The 17,621-nt window shown below is 37.9% G+C and overlaps 1 protein-coding gene across 1 annotated transcript; it reads right to left on the reverse strand.

Annotated features, from left to right (window-relative positions):
- Nucleotides 1–1,122: 1,122 nt before the first annotated feature.
- Nucleotides 1,123–15,213, reverse strand: LOC138335943 (uncharacterized). The gene is made up of 2 exons (XM_069285149.1): nt 14,766–15,213; nt 1,123–4,806 (listed from the first exon to the last, which is right to left on the reverse strand). Exons 1-2 carry the CDS (start codon nt 14,924–14,926, stop codon nt 3,702–3,704), a joined length of 1,266 nt encoding a protein of 421 aa, XP_069141250.1. The 5' UTR covers nt 14,927–15,213; the 3' UTR covers nt 1,123–3,701.
- Nucleotides 15,214–17,621: the final 2,408 nt, after the last annotated feature.

Below are 17,621 nucleotides of genomic sequence, written 5' to 3' on the forward strand. Positions count from 1 at the left end.
TAACTACATGTAATTTACATGTAATTATGTAATTATGTAATTAACATGTGTGACTACATGTCATTAACATGTGTGACTACATGTAATTTACATGTGTGACTACATGTAATTTACATGTGTGACTACATGTAATTAACTATGGTTTAGTTTCCTAATTGGAACAGAAACATCCAATATATTTTTAACATGCATTACTATAACATTGTGAGAGGTCGCTGGCTGGTGTGAAAAGCCGATAAGCAGCATAGTGCATGTATGGGCAAAATATTATCTGATTTAACAATACATTTATAGTGATGAAATTCAAACAAGAAAGCTGATATATATCAGTTATTAGACAATTTTGAGTTCACGGTAAAATTGGAGAGTGATCAGTGGTTTAGCATATTTGTTTTCTTATTTGACGTCCTCTTGTTTAATTAATTAATTAAATAATGACGGGACTCATTCAAGTCGGAGTTTTCAAAGAAAAAATACCTACCTACGGCGAATACTTTGTAGCTGCCCTGAAACTTCTGTATCTGTCATACTCGAACTATTGCTAAATTTAACAGCATCCAATATCTAGGCTGAATCCATTCAAATATTTGATGAAAATACCAGACTGCATGATTTGAATCATAATCAAAAGTTTCGACGAACTCGTCAAACCTTAAAGCTCTCGTGGTTGAACATACAGTACCACAGCGCTACAGGATAACAGGCGGGTTGTGTGATAAATTACAGTACTGTCATTATAGATAGAAACACAAAAGTTGAAAGAAAGAAATATTCATCGCAACACATGGCCTATCTAGTACTATAGTAATCGATGACTTTGTTTGCCTTACTGGACATGACTGTCATGTCTACGATATACATCATTTAATCCAGTCAGCAGAATGAAACGAAAACAACGATCCAAAAGTAACAATACTTTTAATTTCATTTTATCAATATAACAAAAGTACAAAAAAATAAGTTGTTTAAATCTAATTAATGTACAATTATCTTTTTTTGAAATATTATACACATTATCTATAATCAAATGAGTACATTTGTGTCAGGTTTTCCTGTAGACGTGTATATAGGTCCACACATTTATTTTAATGCATATGTGGTACAAGTGCATGTAGCACTTTATTTTACTGATGTTTTACATGTGTAGCTGGAGGGATTACACGTGTAACAGTCCGTATTTATCACGTGTATAGCGGGATATACACATATTTAAATATGGGTTGTTATTTTAGAACTTACAACACATTTACTTCACAGTTAGCATATCACAGCCAGGCCCATAAAAAGGACCACAAAACGAATATAAACTACATATATATCAATTACTTTTATAAGTTCAAACGCTAGCAAAGATTTCAAACAAAATATAAATAAAGTGAAAAAAACACACCCATTCGATTGGAGGTATTTCCACCATAGGTATTTAGCACGCTGGTAAGTCAAACGCCACCTATAGACTAATATATAGAGAAAGGTAAGTAACTCCTCCGTGATACAAATATGGGTAATTTAGTTCAAAGTGCTGTAAAAAATATCCAGACCAGATATCTCAACAGTTTCGGTCTTAATTAAAAGTTAAGGTGTTAAACTTCAACATGATAACAAGAATTCATACTGAACTAGCCTACTTTTTTCACAAACAGCCACGAAACTTGAAAAAATGACGAATTTCTGTTAGTCGGACACGATCGAGAACATTTTTGTTAACCAGAATGTCTATTCGCTACACGGTAAACACGGCAGCCTTCAATAACAATTTTATGTAACAATTTTGCATCACGGAAGAGTTCCTTAATTTTCTCTCTATATAAGTCTATAGTGGGTCTTTGACTTGCATGTACCAGCGTGCTAAATACCTATGTTTCCACCAAGAAAATGTCAACTTTTAAATTTTATATCCCACTCACTTTCTATATTTGAACCATTTGGATTTGTCAGTGACTAATTACGTTTTAGGACAAAAACAACGGGATTTTGTTATGATATAAACCGTAGTGAGCTTTAACACTAAATTTGTGGTAATACCTGAATGTACCTAAAACTACTCGAGGCATATAGCAGGAGGCACATGTACTTCCTAGCGATATATAACTAAAATTTGAAAACACCTACATATAGTCACAAGAATGATGTGAGATGAATATTCTATTGATGAACTATTGTTTAAATTCATTCAAAAACAATGGTAACCTGGATGGAATACAAAACGAGGCTGAAAACCAATATTACCACAAATCAAATTTCACCGTTTTGGCACCCGCGTAAATAACGTCTCTCTTGTTCTTTTCAAAGAAAACTAGTTCGATGAAATGCTATTAATATGGTATTTTCAAAATTATTTTTAACGACCATGATGTTTCTGTTTTATAATCAGAACTCAGAACCAAAACCACACATTCTTTTGATCATGATCTTTGGAACTAAATTTGTAATACTGATTCTTTCTCAAACTTTTGCACACAAAACAACTTACACTGTAGTATATCTCAGGTACCAATTCCATTTCTTTCGAATCGAAAGACATCGAAATATTGAAAATAAGACTTGTCTTGTCTCGTCTCAAACAAGACGTTTTTGAAAGTTAATTTCATGGTGTAAAAAGGTCGATCATTTAGCACGCAAATCCAATGCTTACTAACAAGATTAATTACCGGATTTCGAATCTTAAGTTTTCAGATTTTCTCTTAAACGTATATACAGTGTAGTAATAACGTAATTCTATCTTTACTTGCTGAACATTTCGTGCCAAAGATTAAAAAATATATACTGCCGTAAACTCTTGGAAACCTTATCATGAACATTCTCTCATTCTATGCCTCTCTATCACAAATATTCTCTCATGCCATGTCTCACAATCATGAAAATTCTCTCATGCCATGTCTCACTGTCATGAAAATTCTCTCAATCAATGTCTGGATAAACTACACAATGGACATTCTCTCATTCTATGTATCAATATCATGGAAATTCTCTCATTCTATGTATCACTGTCATGAAAATTCTCTCATTCTTTGTATCACTGTCATGAAAATTCTCTCAATCAATGTCTGGATAAACTATACAATGAAAATTATCTCATTCTATAGGCCTATATCACAATGTTAATATTTTTTAATCATATGACAATATCATCATCTCATTACTTGAGTTATCACAAACAAACTAGCTTTCTAAATTTGTTTATCACAGTCGCCTGCCTTGTTGTAGATATTGATTATTATGTCATATGTTTGTTTATATAACGTCATAATTGTAAGAGAAAATTGTGTAATTTTTCCCTGAAGAATTGATGATGTCACAACCGATATCTATTCACAAGGACATAAACCAGTAAAATACAAATTCGGAATAAATGATGTGAAAATTATGCGGCAAATTCGACAAAACATTCACAAACGACGCCCAATACATTGAACTATACTTATAATACAAAAGGGCGACAATTTGGTAAGAAATATCGCTCTATGTTGGAAACAGCAGTGTCACATTTTCTTACATCACCATGATGCCATTTCACTCTATATGCCATGGAAACAAAACATCAGCAAAAAGGGTAGCACTGTTATTTAGAATATCTTTGGTAGACTTGACACTCCCACTGTATAACAGAGGGAGAACAGCAGCATTTCTTGGGTTACACACATCACCGGCTAAATCTTGTCATTTCTTCGCGTGTAGTATGTGTAGTCCATGAAGAAGGTTCAAAGTTCGCTAATGGTCTCCTCAATATCAGTTCGCAGTTGTCGTCTGTTGTCCAGTAGCTGCCGCAGCTCGGTAGCCACCTGGCCCAACCTCCTTCCCAAATCACGTACCTCATCAAGTTGTTCCTGACGCCGGCGCTCTCTTTGGTCTTGGAAGGCGGCGATATCGTTGCGCCCTCTATCGAGCTCTGACGAAAATGTGGTCATTAGAGAGTCTAATCTGTTCCTACTTTCTCGGAGACGTTCCCGGATATTTCTGTTATTCGGATTATCCTGTTCCTCTCTATTCCTAGCCCGTAGACGACTTACAGTGGTGGATCCCTGGGGACGAGTATCCGAATTCGTATTCCTGTTTGTCGAGCTGGTGTTTCTAGAGGAAGAATTATTGTTATTCCTGTTCGTAGTAGCAGATTGCCTCGAAGAGTTCTGATTCTGACCGACAATGGTCGGGAGAGTTGGCAGACGACGGGTTTGGGAACCAGATGGTCGCGGAACAGAGGGAGGATGTGGTGTCCTTGGAGTTGAAAAAGAACTTGTAGTATTATCAGAAGAGGCAGCTACTCTAGTATTCCGACGTGCTATTGAGCGAGTGTGGCCCACACCTGATAGCGTCCGCTGTTCAGTTGACCTTGATAGTAGACGACCTTGAGAGGTAGATGGTACATTGTTGGTCTCCTCTGTTGGTCGTATTAACAAACGGCCGTTAGAGGACGTTGTTTCGGCATCGTCTCTGATATTGTAATTATCCGAGGTAGAGGGTGCTGCCTCTACCAACTGTGGAAGATCATTTTCCCGGAACATTTGTGCCTCCCTGTTGCTTGGTCGGTAGGGAAGGCCAGTCTCGGTGTATGTTGTGTGTTGGTGTGTCCCTAGATTCTTCAGGGGACCTTTCCATTTGCAGCTTTTTACCAGACATTTGACGGTCTTGGACCCAATCCTCTCAGCAAGTTCTCTACATCGGATGTAGGAGTCGGGCATGCGCACACGACATACTGGACACCTGCTGTGGTTTTCAGCGTAGCCACTCGTTGTCCAGACAAATATGCACGGATAACAATATTTGTGGTTGTTTATGCACATCCGCGGATCTTTAAGCACTTGGTAACTGCAAATAGATAAAAAAGTGTTCAGATTAAGTTTTCAACATTTATATTCAAGTTCACGCATCTGTATACATGTATATAGGTTTATAACTTACGATATATTAGTTATAGACACAGGGACTTGTAAAGAGGAAGGAGAATGGTATGATGTGTACAAAAGCCGGGTTTACATTATACTTGTGTGTGTTTGTCTAATCTAGATTTCAGCGGACAGGCATGACACATTGAGGAAATCTTACTGTAATTTTCGTGTTAAAAATGTAAGAAAGTTGTGAATACAGAGTTTCGTACTCGAACTTTTAATTAAAGTTGTGTTTTCTCTATAGAAAATTTAATTGAGAATATACTGAGTAGTAGTAAATTTCTACGTATTAACAATATTCGAAGAGATACGAGTGGCTTCTTATGACCACAGGCGTTTGGCTCTATAGACACTTTTCTCTCTCTCTATATATATGTAATACTGTGACAGTATTACATTTATATATAGATAGAAAAGTCTAAAGAGCCAAACGCATGTGTTTAGGCAAGCAGGAGTACTTAGTTCAGTCCACTGTACTTTTACATAGTGTTCATAAATATATACATTTGTAATGTACCTGTACACAAAACACCCATTCTTTGCGCATTACAAGTCCCTGTGGTTATTTGTGTGGATTAAAGAAATGGCTCACGTGTACATAGGCGAACAGGTTGATGATTTTGTAACTGAACCAGTCACCACTTGCTTAATTTGAAATCGACCACAACTTTGATAAATGATCAAAACTTGCGATTTAATCTCACAGAAACCGTCACTTCATATCTTACTTGTATACACTACTGACTAGGTGCATTTTGTTAAGTATTCAAATCATTACTAAGTGTAGTTCGATATGTTTGTATGCATTGCTGGCAAGGTTAACTTCTCTGATGTTGTATTTGACACATAGACGGGTCGGCTTTTAAGTCGATATTTTACCGAGGATACTGTATACATCAATGATGTTACACAGAGGCTGTTCAATATTAGAACCGATCAGAAAAAAACAGGATACCACATTATGTAGATATCGACATTATGTGATGTTACAACAGCATAAGACTTCGTCATTTGATATTCTATGTTTTTAAATACTTAACTATTAAACTATCTTATGCTTAAGTATCATTTTGCGTGGCAGTGAGCTGTCAATAAATATACTTGACTTGTGTTGTATAGTTAAAATCACAGGGACCTGGCACGAAATTTTTTAACCAATAGTATACATATATATATTACAGTATCAAGGGTATGAACTCAGCGGTCGAGAAAAGCGGACCTCTTTTTTAAAACCGTGATTATTTTAATAAAAGGGTTCTATACAACATTGACGGATATCTTACCTTAAAGAGTAATAATTTATCTTTCCATTGAGTGCTTGATGAACAAAATTGGCCAAGTATTGACGAAGTTATGGCTTGATGAATCGGGAAATTTACGAAAAATATGCTAGGTATACATTTCCCTGTCCGGTCGAAATGTCGTCTCGGCTCTAATGGGTACCTCAAAAACCAAGTCAAAATCACAAAATCTACGCTTGTGGTGGTAAACAGTACCCATTGGCCATAACTGTGTTCATCCACAATCTCCTTTGGAGGTGTCATGACCCGTACTTTGTAGAAACTCCATTTAAACATCGTGTAGCTCACTTACTTTAACCGTCACCGCCATGTTCATTTTTCTCTCGGAACGCTTCTCGACTTTACATATCGTGACTACATTATGCAAATTATGTTATGTTGTGCTTGTCGGTAAACTCGAGAAGCGTTCCGAGAGAAAAATGAACATGGCGGTGACAGTTAAAGTAAGTGAGCTACACGATGTTTAAATGGAGTTTCTACAAAGTACGGGTCATGACACCTCCAAAGGAGATTGTGGATGAACACAGTTATGGGTACTGTTTACCACCACAAGCGTAGATTTTGTGATTTTGGCTTGGTTTTTGAGGTACCCATTAGAGCCGAGACGACATTTCGACCGGACAGGGAAATGTCTACCTAGCATATTTTTCGTAAATTTCCCGATTCATCAAGCCATAACATCGTCAATACTTGGCCAATTTTGTTCATCAAGCACTCAATCGAAAGATAAATTATTTCTCTTTAAGGTAAGATATCCGTCAATGTTGTATAGAACCCATTTATTAAAATAATCACGGTTTTAAAAAAATAGGTCCGTTTTTCTCGACCGCCGAGTTCATACCCTTGATACTATAATATATATATGTATACTGTAACTATTGGTTAAAAATTTTCATGCCAGGTCCCTGTGGTTAAAATACAACGGACTACTACCGTAGTCGACAAACTGCACAGGGAATGGTTACATGGGAAGAGAGGTCGGCGATACATCATATTCTTTGCATATTGTAGAGTGAGCTCCTTTGTGGGTAGGTATAGATTGTTACCTTATTATTTTGTGAGCGCAATTCACGTCGTTTTCTCCGAAAATATATGACATTACGCTCGCAAAACACATCATGTCACAATCAATACCTACCCGCAAGGGAGCTAACTCTTAAAATATGCAAAGACAGAATAATTAACTATACATGTACACAGCATGTCGGTGCCCTATTCCCCATGAAACCAGTCCCTGTGAGCTACTGCATACGCCTACACACCTGTAATATTGACTATATCATCTGTATCATATATACATGCGCCATGATGTTCGCGTGATGGATTGTCTGATCAATATATAAGTACTTCGTTCTACCTCATCAAATAAAGATCAGCACATCACGGTCTCAGATCAATGAACATACGTAAGGAGAATCAGTGTTTTATAGTCAGTCCGACTCGACCTAGAAAGTACACACATATGCCAAGGTACTTCACAACTTAAAGAGAATTGATAAAAGTGGTTTTCATTAATGCTGAAGAAAATGAGGACATCAACCATAATATTATGAACTAGAACTGTTCTATGAATATCGCGAGTGTCACAGATACTTTTTTTTAATAGTGAATATGACGTCATACGCCCTCAACCCTGGAGACTTTAGACGGCACAGTTCACCCGCAACTCAAGGGTCTATATAGATGACACAATTCACCCTCAACCCTGGGGTCTATATAGATGACACAATTCACCCTCAACCCTGGGGTCTATATAAATGACACAGTTCACCCTCAACCCCGGGGGCTATATAGATGACATAGTTCACCCTCCACCCTGGGGTCTATATAGATGACACAGTTCATCCTCAACCCTGGGGTCTATATAGACGGCACAGTTCATCCTCAACCCTGGGGTCTATATAGACGGCACAGTTCACCCTCAACCCTATGGTCTATATAGATGACACAATTCACCCTCAACCCTTGGGTCTATATAGATGACACAGTTCACCCTCAACCCTGGGGTCTATATAGATGACACAGTTCACCCTAAACCCCGGGGTCTATATAGATGACAGTTCACCCTCAACCCGGGGTCTATATAGATGACACAGTTCACCCTCAACCATAGGGTCTATATAGATGACACAGTTCATCCTCAACCCTGGGGTCTATATAGATGACACAGTTCACCCTCAACCCTGGGGTCTATATAGATGACACAGTTCACCCTCAACCCTGGGGTCTATATAGATGACACAGTTCACCCTCAACCCTGGGGTCTATATAGATGACACAGTTCATCCTCAACCCTGGGGTCTATATAGATGACACAGTTCAACCTCAACTCTGGGGTCTATATAGATGACACAGTTCACCCTCAACCCTGGGGTCTATATAGATGACACAGTTCAACCTCAAATCTGGGGTCTATAAAGATGACACAATTCACCTTCAACTCTGGGGTCTATATAGATGACACAGTTCATCCTCAGCCCCGGGGTCTATATAGATGACACTATTCACCCTCAACCCTGGGGTCTATATAGATGACACAATTCACCCTCAACCCCAGGGTCTATTAGATGACACAGTTCACCCTCAACCCTGGGGTCTATATAGATGACACAGTTCACCCTCAACCCTGGGGTCTATATAGATGACACAGTTCACCCTCAACCCCGGGGTCTATATAGATGACACAGTTCACCCTCAACCCTGGGGTCTATATAGATGACACAGTTCACCCTCAACCCTGGGGTCTATATAGATGACACAGTTCACCCTCAACCCCGGGGTCTATATAGATGACACAGTTCACCCTCAACCCTGGGGTCTATATAGATGACACAGTTCACCCTCAACCCTGGGGTCTATATAGATGACACAGTTCACCCTCAACCCCGGGGTCTATATAGATGACACAGTTCATCCTCAACCCTAGGGTCTCTATATAGATGACACAGTTCACCCTCAACCCTGGGGTCTATATAGATGGCACAGTTCACCCTCAACCCCGAGGTCTATATAGATGACACAGTTCACCCTCAACCCTGGGGTCTATATAGATGACACAGTTCACCCTCAACCCCGGGGTCTATATAGATGACACAGTTCACCCTCAACCCTGGGGTCTATATAGATGACACAGTTCACCCTCAACCCCGGGGTCTATATAGATGACACAGTTCACCCTCAACCCTGGGGTCTATATACACTGTAAACTTTTAGTGTTAACTTAATCCATTTATGGTGTTTTTAAAGTGTAACTTAACACCAATATCGGTGTAAAAAAAACGGTAACACCGTTCCTGGTGTAAAGTTAATCCAAACAATGAAAAGTGTATTGAAAGTGTAACACCAAAATGGTGTTACTTTACACGAAATTCTCACTTGAAAGTGTAACGTTACACCCCAGTGGTGTTACTTTACACCAACTTTTCACCTAAAAGGGTAACCTTACACCACAGCGGTGTTACTTTACACCAGATCTCCTTTTGAAGTGTTACCTTACACCACAGTGGTGTTACTTTACACCAGATCCTAACTTGAAAGTGTAATCTTACACCGCAGTGGTGTTACTTTACACCAAAGTCTAATTTGAAAGGGTAACCTTACACCACAGTGGTGTTACTTTACACCAAAGTCTAATTTGAAAGGGTAACCTTACACCACAGTGGTGTTACTTTACACCAAATCATAACTTGAAAGGGTAACCTTACACCACAGCGGTGTTACTTTACACCAGATCTTCGTTTGAAGTGTTACCTTACACCACAGTGGTGTTACTTTACACCAAATTCTTACTTGAAAGGGTAACCTTACACCACAGCGGTGTTACTTTACACCAGAACTTCGTTTGAAGTGTTACCTTACACCACAGTGGTGTAACTTTACACCAAAGCGCAATATGAAAGGGTAACCTTACACCACAGTGGTGTTACTTTACACCAAATCCTAACTTGAAAGGGTAACCTTACACCACAGCGGTGTTACTTTACACCAGAACTTCGTTTGAAGTGTTACCTTACACCACAGTGGTGTTACTTTACACCAAAGCCTAATTTGAAAGGGTAACCTTACACCTCAGCGGTGTTACTTTACACCAGAACTTCGTTTGAAGTGTTACCTTACACCACAGTGGTGTAACTTTACACCAAAGCGCAATATGAAAGGGTAACCTTACACCACAGTGGTGTTACTTTACACCAAATCCTAACTTGAAAGGGTAACCTTACACCTCAGCGGTGTTACTTTACACCAGAACTTCGTTTGAAGTGTTACCTTACACCACAGTGGTGTAACTTTACACCAAAGCGCAATATGAAAGGGTAACCTTACACCACAGTGGTGTTACTTTACACCAAATCCTAACTTGAAAGGGTGACCTTACGCCTCAGCGGTGTTACTTTACACCAGATCTTCGTTTGAAGAGTTACCTTACATCACAATGGTGTTACTTTACACCAAACCATCGCATGAAGTGATACAACATTACATCAAAGGCCTAAAGGGACTTTATTTAGGGCATGCTCTGTACACATTGGCGGCCAGCTCAAAGATCATTTGACAGAGAGGGGATAACAAGTTGCCGACCAGTTAAATTTATCGCCTCTCGAGACCGACGATTACGAAGAAACATTTCGAAATAGGAGGACGATGGTTGTTGATGCCGGATGTTTTTACGATATCAAGTTGCAATTAAGTCGCAGCTACCCGATATCGGGTTTGGATATATTTTTATGGATCTCAGTAGTGATTGTGGTTGGGGTCAAGACCGGATCAGGCACTATAAAGATGACAATGCATATAAACTTTTCCAACAGAACCACATCAGTAATGTCGTGTATCACCAGCAGCACGGTCATATTAAGCCAAGTGTATACCTGAGAGACGACAGAACGGGGAGCCATTGCTGGATACTTATGGGAACCAATGGCTTTATCAACTCTGGTGGTTGTACATATGTTGCGTAAGTAATTAGAACCATTTTTAAAGGTATCTGCATGTACAATTTATCTCTCCACATATAATATTAATGTACATGTTACATACAACGTACAGTCAGTGGCCATAATAATTCAATTAAGTACGCAAGTGAATATTTTTCTGTATATTATTAGTAATTTTACATATTTCTAATTGTTATTCCTAAAGTAATTTTACATTCAATCGTAACAAAATTTTATGTACTGACTAAGGACACTTTGCACCCTATATATATTATCTAAAATATATTCCGTGCCATATTTATCGATAAATCGATCCTAAGTGTAGACATGTAATTTTTATGAAGACATTTTACTGTAGACAAAGAAGGAAATGGCGGCGTCATTAAACGTTATTTTGATGTAATCGTTCACAACTCACACATGTTGCAACGGAAGAACATGTACATTATTTCAAAATAAGCTTTAGATAAGTAGTTTTTATGTTGTCAACTTTGAAGTGTTTATGGTTGCATAGAGGAGTTTTAAAAAATGTAGAATTACTAATAAAATATAGTATTTAGAATCGCTTGCGTACTGTATTATGGGCACTGACAAAGACAGTAATTTAGGTTTTGATTTTTAATACATATACAGCGATCAAATGTACAAACATGAAAACCGTTGACTGTATACTATACAAACCATTTCTCATTTGCACATGTATTAGAATGTATAGAAGTATACATGTACTGTACACGTAAAGGTTTCCATAATGAACAAATTAATCAAATGCAGGTACATTGTACTATGACTCTCTAATGAATTTACATATTTTTTAACATCTACACAATCAATAAATAACAAGAATTTCGGAACCATATACACTTGACCAACAGGAATATACAATGTATTTCATAGCTAAAAGTTTGCAACGACATAATGATATAAATAGATTGATCTCTTTGTTGTTTCATAGTTATACGTATACCTGAATAGAAATTTATAGACTCTTTAATTTTAACATATATAATTATATAAAGTTAGTCCATTAAATTTGTTTCATTAAATTAGTGATAAATTTTCAGAAGAACAAGATGCTTTGTGGTTTGTTTTGTATTTTTTTCAGGGTGAAGATGGTGCTATAAACACACGTGTACAGGAACCAACAATTTGGGAAGACGGTTACACCGATCTTGGATGAAGGTTACTCCAATGTGGGAAGAAGGTATGCACCGATTTGGGATGAACGTTACACCAATCTTAGATGAAGGTAACACCAATTTGGGAGGAAGGTTACACCGATATTGGATGAAGGTTACACCAATTTAGGATGAAGGTTACACCGATCCTGGATGAAGGTTACACCAATTTGGGATGAAGGTTACACCAATTTGGGATGAAGGTTACACCTATTTTGGATGAAGGTTACACCAATTTGGGATGAAGGTTACACCAATTTTGGATGAAGGTTACACCAATTTGGGATGAAGGTTACACCAATTTGGGATGAAGGTTACACCTATTTTGGATGAAGGTTACACCAATTTGGGATGAAGGTTAAACCAATTTGGGATGAAGGTTACACCAAGTCGGGATGAGGTTACACCGATCCTGGATGAAGGTTACACCAATTGAGGATGAAGGTTACACCTATATTGGATGAAGGTTACACCAATTTTGGATGAAGGTTACACCAATTTGGGATGAGGTTACACCGATCCTGGATGAGGTTACACCTTTTTTGGATGAAGGCTACACCAATTTAGGAAAAAGGTTACACCTATTTTGGATGAAGGTTACACCTATCCTGGATTAAGTTTACACCAAAAAAGGTGGCACCACAGCTGCCTCCTTTTTTGGTGTAACGTTACACCAAATTTTTAGGATTAAGGTTACACCAAAAAAGGTGGCACCACAGCTGCCTCCTTTTTTGGTGTAACTTAACACCACTGGTGTAACTTTACACCAGTGGTGTAACCTAAAAGATTGGTGTAACGTTGCACCAAAAAAGGAGGCAGCTGTGGTGCCACCTTTTTTGGTGTAACTTAACACTCAAAAGTTTACAGTGTAGATGACACAGTTCACCCTCAACCCCGGGGTCTATATAGATGACACAGTTCACCCTCAACCCCGAGGTCTATATATATGACACAGTTCACCCTCAACCCTGGGGTCTATATAGATGACACAATTCACCCTCAACCCTGGGGTCTATATAAATGACACAGTTCACCCTCAACCCCGGGGTCTATATAGATGACACAGTTCACCCTCAACCCTGAGGTCTATATATATGACACAGCACACCCTCAACCCTGGGGTCTATATAGATGACACAGTTCACCCTCAACCCCGAGGTTTATATAGATGACACAATTCATCCTCAGCCCTGGGGTCTATATAGATGACACAGTTCACCCTCAAACCTGGGGTCTATATAGATGACACAGTTCACCCTCAACCCTGGGGTCTATATAGATGACACAGTTCATCCTCAACCCTGGGGTCTATATAGATGACACAGTTCATCCTCAACCCTGGGGTCTATATAGATGACACAGTTCACCCTCAACCCTGGGGTCTATATAGATGACACAGTTCACCCTCAACCCTGGGGTCTATATAGATGACACAGTTCATCCTCAACCCTGGGGTCTATATAGATGACACAGTTCACCCTCAACCCTGGGGTCTATATAGATGACACAGTTCATCCTCAATCCCGGGGTCTTTATAGATGGCACAGTTCACCCTCAACCCTGGGGTCTATATAGATGACATAGTTCACCCTCAACCCCGGGGTCTATATGACACAATTTACCCTCAACCCTGGGGTCTATATAGATGACACAGTTCATCCTCAATCCCGGGGTCTTTATAGATGGCACAGTTCACCCTCAACCCTTGGGTCTATATAGATGACATAGTTCATCCTCAATCCCGGGGTCTTTATAGATGGCACAGTTCATCCTCAACCCTGGGGTCTATATAGATGACACAGTTCCCCCTCAACCCTGGGGTCTATATAGATGACACAGTTCATCCTCAATCCCGGGGTCTTTATAGATGGCACAGTTCACCCTAAACCCTGGGGTCTATATAGATGACATAGTTCACCCTCAACCCTTGGGTCTATATAGATAACACAGTTCACCCTCAACCCTTGGTCTATATAGATGACATAGTTCACCCTCAACCCTTGGGTCTATATAGATGACATAGTTCACCCTCCACCCCGGGGTCTATATATTCATTAGATTGCACATAAGTCCATACAGTTCACCTTCGATCTCCTCAACCAAGAGGACTACATTTGTATATATAGATGACACATGTACAGAGATGAAATACAGTTTATTCTCTCCCATGGGCCCGGATCTATATACAATATGTACAATTGTATATTGTCAATGACACATGGATTCCGATAGTTCATTAAAACTCTGTGGTCTGAAAATTCTTTCTCGATCACGACATATATATGTATGCATACCATTATACACATATAGATCATTTAGATAACTCCAATCCATCAATATCACTGGCATATTATTTTTCGAACTTTTTCTTTCGTATATATTATTATGTTTAAATCTCCGTCAAGGTTTAAATACCGAGACTTTGCTATACATGTACAGAAGCTACCTGACATGTATCAAACCTACCATATCGAACATTCAAACTCCTCCTTCTCCTCCTCAGTCAGATCGACGAATATATTTTCTGGGTGACCCCCGGGCTTAACTGCTGGTTTCCGTGGGGTGGAGAGGTTGAGCATAATCTCCAAGAGAGCGATTAGTGGTTGGACGTCCGACATATTGGACATGCTATTTTAAGTTCCTGTACCGTCAAATGTCAATATAGATCCAATCAGCCATATATCTACATGTGGAGATCCCCCTCTCACGTCGGTGGAGGTTATAAGCTGTCAGTCCCCCATTATATAATGCTCACTATGGCGTTAGCATACACACCACTACCAATAGCTTTCACTTCTAATCACTGCCCAACCAAACGTCGGTCCAGTGCCACCCCGCCATTACGGGAAGGTATATATAAACCGTCCCAGGGTTGTAGTTGGCTCTGGGCCAGAGCGTCTGTGGTTGCCTACCACGGTGAAGCGACATCTAGCGGCACTGTTCCGAAGCACACAGGTAAACTGATCTCGTGAGCTAATAATCCCACAACTAGGTACGGACTAAATAATGGATTGGCTGTGTTTTCGACCGTGACGAAATGCCAAGCATAATTATGTATATAGGTAAGATGTACATGTACTAAATATAGGTAACATGGTACATGTACGTCTATATTATATATAAAGTATATATATATATAATAGTTTTGTGCCTTTTATCGATTGATAGACAGACGATAAAAATCAATTTTGGAAAGCCGAAACGACATGCTTATTACTTAATGCCAGCACCATAATGGAAATTATTTTTGTAAAAATGCTTTGAACAAGGATTTCTAAGTCATATACGTCAATGGCATTGTATATTTATATGGAACATGGAATATATGACAGTTCTCGTGTAAGTAAAAGTATATAGTATATGAATACAAATAACTACCACTGTGTTTACCTGTAAGCACATGTGTAAATGTACATATGTAATTCAAGACAGTTAAATAAAATGTAAAATAATTAATGTTATTTGCGAAATGCCATGAGAATTAATTGCTAAAAACGCTAAATATATTACTTATTGTTAAATATGATATAAGAATTGCAATATCTGTAACTATGCGTTTTTAATTTTTTAGCTGCAAAATATCCAAATATATTACAGGCCGGTTTCATTCTTCTTATAGTGTTGTTGTGATGCGTAATAGAACTAAAGCTGTTTTATAGAGTGGTACTTCGTTTTTAGCATTTAGTGTTTCACAATTACACTTGTACCACTCAATTTCACAGACAGCATAAAACTGTTAGCATTTATCATAAAACATTAACTATGCACATTTTACATGGGTTGTCGGCTTTCCATATACGTTTAGGTACATTTTAGTATATACATGTATAATCTCTCACATTTAAACTGATACATGCATATGTATGTGCAGAACACATGCTAAATTGAGAACATATACACCTGTATATAGATTCTATGTAACTGACATCGATCAATGTTCAATCAAAGGTTTGTAAAATAATACCGATTTATATTCGACTAAGATATTAATTGATATACAAACACTTATATCCTACACATAAAATAATTAAAATAACTCATTAATACCTAGTAATTAACACTACTATTTTTATCCCTGTTAGTATAAACCATATATATGTAAACTTCTATAACCACCCATAATCGATGTGTCGAACATTTTTCGTGCATGCAGGGATGACCCAATCAATATTGCATAAATACATTGTTAATCTATTTTTTATTTCATTATTTTCAATTAGTTATGTATAGACATTGAAGAGATATGTTTTTCTTTTTAATAGGAAAAGGAAGGGAGTACATAAAAAAAAACCCACTGAGATTTCAACCACAACAAAAATGTAACGAGTTCAGAAAAAAATCCTGTAGACATTTGCAGTAAACCCGATTAGGGAATTTAATCTACATGTAATCTATTACGCGGGAGCTCGAGGCTGTCGCGCTTTACTTGTCCTTCTAACAGTAGAAGGGAGATAATTCAAATTCAAAATTCATACATTTTGATTTGGGATAAAATCAACCATAATAACTTTCTGTATCAGCAAGATTTGCACTGCTACTATTTCTGTCAAGCTCTAGATCTGGCGATAAAAACAAGCATAAAACTGTAAACTGCATGAATACACATGGACACGGATTGCAATGTGGTTTTCCTTTCACACTTTCCGCAGAAGAAGTGTCAGTGATATTATTATATAAAAAACAATGTATTTTGTTGAAAGTTTTCAATGATAATATAATATTTTGATAAATGAGATATCAAATTATTATTGATATATATATATATCGGATACAGTACATGTACCAGGATTTTATAAACTGATTTACCACCATATATATTGTTTATTACAAATCGATAGGAAAGAGAGAAAAAAAGAGGGAAAAACGATCGCGAAGCTCTTTGTCAAAATATCTCGAGTTGTCTCGCCTTAATTGTAAATGATCAAAATGACCTACTACGTTTCCGAAAAAGCAATTTAGGAATAATAATTATAGCGCAAGAACATTTATATCGCAAGCTTAAACACTAAACACATGCGCGCGCGCATTACTGCTCCCTGAGTATTTCTCTGTTTTTGTCGCATGACGTACAGTGATACTACAAGCATAGTCAATCACTCAGGGAAGCACAGAAAAGACCCGCGTGATCCAAAACATTTACTTAATTTTCTTAAAACTGTTAAGGAAAAGCCGTTTTGATTTAAGTATATGTATGTACATTATTCGATGAATTGTAAATTGTAAAGGACGCAGTATTTATAAGCTATATATAACATGTGCCCAATCCGTGCGATGTAATACGTACAAACTAAGCTACATTAAGTATATCAGTTAATCAATCAC

Source organism: Argopecten irradians, chromosome 12 (assembly GCF_041381155.1).
Source record: "Argopecten irradians isolate NY chromosome 12, Ai_NY, whole genome shotgun sequence".
NCBI lineage: Eukaryota > Metazoa > Mollusca > Bivalvia > Pectinida > Pectinidae > Argopecten > Argopecten irradians.